The 8,804-nt window shown below is 41.9% G+C and overlaps 1 protein-coding gene across 1 annotated transcript in view; it reads left to right on the top strand.

The window, feature by feature from the left end:
* LOC125885888 (reticulon-3-like) overlaps positions 1-7,363 on the top strand; it is a 12,163-nt gene extending 4,800 nt beyond the window's left edge. The window contains exons 4-8 of the mRNA XM_049571703.1: positions 161-299; positions 968-1,037; positions 1,114-1,160; positions 1,807-1,865; positions 7,281-7,363. Of these exons, the coding sequence (XP_049427660.1) occupies positions 161-299; positions 968-1,037; positions 1,114-1,160; positions 1,807-1,865; positions 7,281-7,329 (364 nt within the window). The 3' untranslated portion in view covers positions 7,330-7,363. The remainder of the gene's footprint in view (positions 1-160; positions 300-967; positions 1,038-1,113; positions 1,161-1,806; positions 1,866-7,280) is intronic.
* The last annotated feature ends 1,441 nt before the right edge of the window (positions 7,364-8,804 follow it).

The raw sequence follows: 8,804 nt of genomic DNA, 5'->3' as shown, positions 1-8,804 counted from the left end.
CTCCTCCTCCGGCGTCTGACCTTGTTTGTTCTCATCCTCTGTCCTCCTCCGTGTCCCCTGTCCACCTTATTGTCCTCTGTCCTCTTTTGCCCTCCTCAAACCTCTGTTTTTGTCTTCCATCCTATTCTGTCCTCTGACCTTGTCTGTCCTCCTCCGTCAGGTCTCTGTTGGACAGGGACATCTCGGTGTCATCAGAGTCAGTCCGACTGCTGGCTGACCAGTTCCTGATCCAACTTAACTGGTTCAGCAGTCAGAGCAGGAAGCTGTTGCTGGTCCAAGACCTGGTTGACTCTCTGAAGGTCAGTCTTCTATTACAGGAAGTTAGCAGAGTGGCTAATGCTAACGTCTATTCACGTCCTCCTGGCAGGAAGACTAATGTTTCAGCCATGTGGTCTCCACATGTTTCAGCTGTTCTCTACATGTTTCAGCTGTGTGTTCTCCACATGTTTCAGCTGTGTGTTCTCCACATGTTTCAGCTGTTCTCTACATGTTTCAGCTACTCTCTACATGTTTCAGCTGTTCTCTACATGTTTCAGCTACTCTCTACATGTTTCAGCTGTTCTCTACATGTTTCAGCTGTGTGTTCTCTCATGATTACCTCTTGAGCTAGTGCAACCTTAAGAAGCTTTATTCTTTTAGCCCTACATGATATGATAAAGTTGATGTATTTATTTCATCCAGTAGTCCTAATTGCACTATTATGTTATTCAAATCTGTGCCTCGAATACTACGTGGTTGTCTTCTATGTGTCTTGTTTGTATATGATGGTTGTAACTGCTATGTAGTAATGTTGCACTATGTGCCCAAAACAAATTTCCCGCTTGGGACAATAAAGTTTATCTCATCTTAAATTTTATCTTACATGTTAAAGCCATGTGTTCTCTACATGTTTCAGCCATGTGTTCTCTCCATGTTTCAGTTGTGTGTTATCTACGTGTTTCAGCTCTGTGTTCTCTTTATGTTTCAGCTGGCTGCTGTCATGTGGATGATGACGTACGTTGGCGCCATCTTTAACGGTGTCACCATCCTCATCCTCGGTGAGTTTTTGTTCCGTCTTCGTTGTTGATTAAAATTCAAAAAACAAAATGTTTATGACTTTTTCTCCTGTTTCAGCTGACATCATTGTCTTCACCACGCCGCTGATCTACCAGAAGAATAAGGTACATTAAAGAACCTCACCAACGTTTTTATATGCTTCAGATAAGGTTCTTCTTCCTGTTCGCCTGTTCTGTCGGGGCCGTCTCCGACTCAGGTTGCCAAACTTTAGCATTCTAATATTTGACAAACTGCACCTTTAAAAAAATGCTCTGTTGAAACACACACCTTTAACCGTCAGTGTTCACCGGCAAAAAACCCGACAGTACGTCGGACTCATGGTCGTCTTTCATCCTGGAACTATTTTCCATGGTGGATGTATACGTTACATCTGTTTTGGGTTTGATTGAGTAGTACACCAGATGTCCCCCCCTGTGGGCAGCTCTGATTGGACAGAATCTGCTGCACACTAATATTCCAGTATTTAAGTGTATGCTGCAATAATGTGTTCTGTTCGGATGTTCTGAATGACATATTTCCTGATGACATCATGTGACCTACATTTTGTGTGAACTAGTGTGAACTAGGGAACACTGAACTGGTCCTTTAACATTCGTTTACCTTCATTAGGGTGACGAAATATCTTCAACAGGCGTTCCTAATAAACTGGTGTCTCATTCCACTTTCTATTTCCTGTTTGTGTTCAGACATCAAACTGAAGATGTTTTAACGTGTGTGTGTGTGTGTGTGTGTGTGTGTGTGTATGTTCAGACGCAGATCGATCGAACCATCGAGGTGTTACAGTTCAGACTGGACAAGACGCTGCTGAAGTAAGTTCACTTTAGAATGTATGAATGTACTTCCACTGTGTTCTCGTACCCAGTACTTGTACTCAGTATACTCATTACTTGTACTCAGTATACTCAGTGCTTATATTCAGTACTTATACTCAGTACTTATCCTAAGATGGCAAAAAGGTCCATTTCAGCTACGTAGGAGCACCATGCCCCATGGATGGAATGCGTGTGGAGGTACAGCGGCAGACACGAGGAATCTGAGGAAGGAGGGATATATTGTAGAGCACATCACCGGACCCAGGTGCAGCTCATCATCTGATGACGACAACCCTGCCTCGGACCAGAACCTGCCAGAAGACAACAGCGCACAGTATGGCAGCACCACACAGAGGATTGGAGGGGTCGTCACACTCCCCCCCTTAAAAAGAGGTTTCCAGCAGGAAAATCGACAACCGCTCACTTGCATCAACTTCACATGACAAATGAAATCTACAAATCGGACCTATACATATCCAAATATAATATTTTCAAAAACATAAAGGAACACCATTAAACTAATCCCACCACCAGATGGAAAACTGTACTGACTGTTTGCAATGCAATTCCCTGCCAGCCAACCACCAACCAAGCCGCCCACTCAGCAACTCCGCCACCTGAAGAAGCATTTAAGAGTGACAGACAAGAAAAATAGTAGGCCAGAGCGGTTAACACAGTCAGACAAAAGATACCTAAGAGCACGGAGCTCTGGACAAGGCATCGGCCACGACATTATCTGAGCCTTTGATGTGGTGGATGTCCAAGCAATAAGACTATAAATACAGCATCCAACGCATCAACCTGCGATTAGGGTCAGTGTAGGATGGTTAGCGGGTTGTGATCAGTGTACACTACCAGAGGAACACTCGAACCCACATAAACATCAAAATGCTGCAGTGCCCAGATGAGCGCAAGGGTCTCCTTCTCAATCACAGAGTAGTTTAACTGGAAAAAATTGAACTTTTTTGAGTAAAAACTCACAGGATGATCTACACCTCTATCATCTGCCTGAAAAAGCACGTTTCCAGCCCCCACATCACTCGCGTCCACATGCAGTGTAAAAGGTCGATCCATGAGAGGAGCTGCAAGGACAGGAGATGAACACAAAACAGACGATGTTCTCAAAGGCCTGCTGACACAAGGGTGACCAAACAAAATGGGTGTCCCCCTTCAACAAATCAGTCAAGGGGGCTACCACAGTGGAAAAGTTCTTGCAAAAACTGTGGTAATATCCCACCAAACCAAGAAAGCGCTGCAGCTCTTTCTTTGTGGAGGGAACAGGATACTTCTTAACGGCACTCACTTTAGCCTGGACAGCACACACCTTCCCCTGCCCCACAACCTTACCAAGATAGATGACCGAGGCCCTGGCAAACTCACACTTTGCCCGGTTTACCGTCAGCCGATGAGCCCCCCCCCGATGAGCATTAGCCTTGGGACAATCAGCTTTCCAGTGACCTCTACCCTTACAGAAGTGACAAAGTTTTGAAGAGTTGAACTGCGACTGAGTCCGTGTAGGATACTCAGACTTACCATGGTGTGGACGCTGTTTCTCTTCCCACTTACACACAGCATGATAGGCACCACCACTTTCAGGAGCCTTGAACTCACCACGGTGGGTCAGCACATAGTCATCAGCCAGTGCAGCGGCCTCAGCTGCAGTCTTCACTTTGTGCTCGCTGATGTAAACTGCAATGTGACTGGGTACAGAATTTTTAAATTGCTCCAAAACAACCAAATCACATAAGGCATCAAAGGTACTGACTCCTAAAGCAGTGCACCACCGGCTGAAAAAGGAGACCATATCCCTGGCAAACTCAATGTGACTCTGCTTACCAGACTTCTCCCAGGACCTGAACTTCTGGCGGTAGGCCTCAGGAACTAAGGCTTTCAACACAGCCTCTTTGACTCTCAAATAAACCTTGCTTTCAGCCACTGACAGGGCTGAATAGGCCTCCTGAGCTTTACCTGTTAACACACACTGTAACAAACGGGTATGTTCACAATCAGACCAACCCCTGCTCTCAGCCACATGTTCAAACAAAGAGAAAAAAGTATCTGGGCACCATTCATCAAACTGAGGAACTAACCGCAGATTACTAGCAACATCAAATGAAGAAAAGGATCCACCAGCAGAGCCAGAGGCATGAACAGGACCAACAGTATGCAGACTCAACCTCCGCTCTTCCATCTCAAGCCTCTTAAGGTCAGCCTCTCTCCTCAGCTTCTCCACTGCTAACGTCTCCATCTCTGTCTGCAGGAGCAACAATTCCCTCCTCTGTTCAAAAGACAAACTAGCCTCGCCACAGCCAGACACCTCAATGCTGTCCACAGGTCCAGCAACATGTGTATTAGGACTGAAAAAACCCTGGTCATTCAGATTAGCTCTGATAATGTTTTTTACGTATTCTTTCATCCTCTTATCACCAACATCAAAGTTAAAATACTCTGCAATCTGGATCAATTGTTCACATGAGCAGCTCTCCAGCAGCTCCTCTGATGGCGCTCTCAAAAACTCGTCTGCACTTGCCATGCTCACTATAACTCACTTAGCCTACCTACACACAGTCAATCAGTCACAAAAAAAAAAAAAACACTTGGCACACCGAGCTCACCCAGCCTGTCACACAGCCCAAACATCAATGCAGCAAAGTCCCTCTAACTGCCTGCCCAGATCTAGCTAAACTCCCCCTAGTCTTCAGGCGCTAGTTGCGGTGGGTATTTATGCACTAATTACCGCAAACCCGATGAAGCAACCAACAATTGGCAACTCCACCGCAGCCTTGGCTGTGCTCCCAAGCGTATATAGCTCCAACCACGTTCACACCACATTAACACCCCCCACACAAACTCCAAAAGGGAATCCATGCTAAGCCTAACAGGGACAAAACCACCGGCAACTACAACGGCTGTACCGGACTGCTGAAGTCACTGCCACAAATTTACCATCAGCACATCAACTCTGGCTCCCAAACAAACAACAGCTTCACTGAGAAGACCAAAAAACAAACACTTACCCCTGTCACACTACTACTACTCTTTTGCTGCAACAACACGCTCAATCAACAAATGCTGGTGTTACACACAACAGCTGTGCGCTGACGTCACGTCACGCTACAATCACACCTGGCTTCATTCATAAAACCGAAGAGCCCCCATCTGTTACGACCCGACTCTGAGGTCACAACCAGAAATGAGAGCAGAGAGGGGATCAGTGCCAAATAGCGCTTAGTTTATTAATTAAAGTAAAACAAAAGAAGGCAAAAAGGTCCATTTCAGCGACCAGCTGTGTAGGAGCACCATGCCCCATGGATGGAACGCATGTGGAGGTACAGCGGCAGACACGAGGAATCTGAGGAAGGAGGGATATATTGTAGAGGACATCACTGGGCCCAGGTGCAGCTCATCACCTGATGACGACGACCCTGCCTCGGACCAGAACCTGCCAGAAGACAACAGCACACAGTACGGCAGCACCATACAGAGGAGTGGAGGGGTCGTCACACTCAGTATACTCAGTACTTATATTCAGTATACTCAATTCTTATATTCAGTACTTATAGTCAGTATACTCAGTACTTATAGTCAGTATAATCAGTACTTATATTCAGTATACTCAGTTCTTATATTCAGTACTTATAGTCAGTATAATCAGTACTTATAGTCAGTATACTCAGTACTTATAGTCAGTATACTCAATTCTTATATTCAGTACTTATAGTCAGTATAATCAGTACTTATAGTCAGTATACTCAGTACTTATAGTCAGTACTTATAGTCAGTATAATCAGTACTTATAGTCAGTATACTCAGTACTTATACTCAGTATACTCAATTCTTATATTCAGTACTTATAGTCAGTATAATCAGTACTTATAGTCAGTATACTCAGTACTTATAGTCAGTACTTATAGTCAGTATAATCAGTACTTATAGTCAGTATACTCAGTACTTATACTCAGTATACTCAATTCTTATATTCAGTACTTATAGTCAGTATATTCAGTACTTATAGTCAGTATAATCAGTACTTATAGTCAGTATACTCAATTCTTATATTCAGTACTTATAGTCAGTATAATCAGTACTTATAGTCAGTATACTCAGTACTTATAGTCAGTACTTATAGTCAGTATAATCAGTACTTATAGTCAGTATACTCAGTACTTATACTCAGTATACTCAATTCTTATATTCAGTACTTATAGTCAGTATACTCAGTACTTATACTCAGTATACTCAGTACTTATATTCAGTATACTCAGTACTTACATTCAGTATACTCAGTACTTATATTCAGTATACTAAGTTTTTATATTCAGTATACTCAGTTCTTATATTCAGTACTTATACTCAGTATACTCAGTACTTATATTCAGTATACTCAATTCTTATATTTAGTACTTATAGTCAGTATAATCAGTACTTATACTCAGTATACTCAGTACTTATATTCAGTTCTTATATTCAGTACTTATAGTCAGTATAATCAGTAGTTATACTCAGTATACTCAGTACTTATACTCAGTATATTCAGTTCTTATATTCAGTACTTACAATCAGTATACTCAGTTCTTATATTCAGTACTTATATTTAGTATACTCAGTACTTATACTCAGTATACTCAGTTCTTATATTCAGTGCTTATAATCAGTATACTCAGTACTTATACTCAGTATACTCAATTCTTATATTTAGTACTTATAGTCAGTATAATCAGTACTTATACTCAGTATACTCAGTTCTTATACTCAGTATACTCAGTTCTTATATTCAGTACTTATAATCAGTATAATCAGTACTTATATTCAGTATATTCAGTTCTTATATTCAGTATACTCAGTACTTATACTCAGTATACTCAATTCTTATATTCAGTACTTATAGTCAGTATAATCAGTACTTATACTTAGTATATTCAGTTCTTATACTCAGTATACTCAGTTCTTATATTCAGTACTTATACTCAGTATACTCAGTACTTATACTCAGTATACTCAGTTCTTATATTCAGTACTTATAGTCAGTATAATCAGTACTTATAGTCAGTATACTCAATTCTTATAATCAGTACTTATAGTCAGTACTTATAGTCAGTATAATCAGTACTTATACTCAGTATACTCAGTACTTATGCTCAGTATACTCAGTACTTATATTCAGTATACTCAGTTCTTATATTCAGTACTTATAGTCAGTATACTCAGTACTTATACTCAGTATACTCAGTACTTATATTCAGTACTTATACTCAGTATACTCAGTACTTATACTCAGTATACTCAGTTCTTATACTCAGTACCTATAGTCAGTACTCATACCAGTAGGTCCTGGCAGTGTCCATCCTGCGGGTGGGGGACATTGGACAGGAGGGACAAACACCCTAACAGAATGTGTCTCTGTGCATCCAGACTGCAGGACAGGTTACCTGGAGCTGTTAGAAGAACCAAAGCTGAGTGACCACACCGACCTACACACTGATGCTCCTCCCCCTCCTCTGATTGGTCGGGTTGTCATTGCCGATCCTGCTGTAATAAAATCCTGACTGATGAGACACTGTGAAGCTGTTTGTTTTTACTTCTGTTTTACATGAAAGGAAATCTTGTCAGTCAATCAATCAATCAATCAATCAATCAGTTTTATTTATAAAGCCCAATATCACAAATCACAATTTGCCTCTCAGGGCTTTACAGCATACGACATCCCTCTGTCCTTATGACCCTCACAGTCATGGACGTCGGAACTATTTTCTGAGGGGGGGCGGGGTTTTGTTGGGAGGGGCGGGGGAAGCACGCACACTTATCAGTGATTAAGGATTTGGTTTGAAGTTATTTTATAATAACGTGCAGTTAAAAGAGAAGTAGAATGGATGAAAACGGCATCTTAATTATTAAGAAAATGAAACTTTGATAAATAAATCAAGCCATTTAAGGAACATAACATTATTTGTAACCTTGAATGGAAAAAAGAAAAGTCTGCGCTCCTGACTCAGCGCTTTCATGCATTTCCAAGAGTGGACCTTCTCTCAGTTGACCTACTGATGAAGATTTTAAGCAGGGTCGAGACATCGCTTTCATCCATAAGGTCACTGTGAGTGAGCATAATGGCCAAATGTGTTAGTCTCTCCTGCGTCATGGTGTTGCGCAGCCAGGTTTTCAGCCTGCGCAAGGCTGAGAAAAAGAGCTTGGAGGCCGCGACATATATGGGCAGGGCCAGACAGAGCTTAATGAGCTTCTCCACCTCTGACAGCATGGAGCGGGTTTCAGGCTGCAAAGTTTGCAGGATGGACACAACATCCTGGATGCCAAGGCTACTATATGTAGTCAGGCAGGCTGCATATCACATCAAAAGCATAGATCTATGCATTAATGATATGAAAGAGATAAATGCAAGTCAGACAAATTGAGTTTAAATTCAGATTTTTTATTTTTTTTACAGCGTAATGCAGTGGGTAGGGAGGCTGGGGTGCGGGTGTGCAGATGGGAGGGGGTGCGGCTGCACCCCTAGTTCCGACGTCTATGCTCACAGCTGATCAGGAAAAACTCCCCAAAAAAACCTTTAATGGGAAAAAAATGGTAGAAACCTCAGGAAGAGCAACTGAGGAGGGATCCCTCTTCCAGGACGGACAGACGTGCAATAGATGTCGTACAGAACAGATCAGCATAATAAATTAACAGTAATCTGTATGACACAATGAGACAGAGAGAGAGAGAGAGAGAGAGAGAGAGAGAGAGAGAGAGAGAGAGAAAGAGAGAGATGCAGGACAGATGGTAATGACAGTAGCTTACAACAACATTAATGAAAGTAATAATATTATAATTATAGTTCTGGCTACTGCGGTACAATATGTTGAAAGTATATATTAATATCTGGCAGTATACATGTGTGACAATAGGCATATGTGTATAATAACAGTAGAAGTATGACTAATGACT

Source organism: Epinephelus fuscoguttatus, linkage group LG3, assembly GCF_011397635.1.
Source record: "Epinephelus fuscoguttatus linkage group LG3, E.fuscoguttatus.final_Chr_v1".
Taxonomy (NCBI): Eukaryota; Metazoa; Chordata; class Actinopteri; order Perciformes; family Serranidae; genus Epinephelus; species Epinephelus fuscoguttatus.
This window is presented reverse-complemented; position numbering and strand designations above follow the sequence as displayed.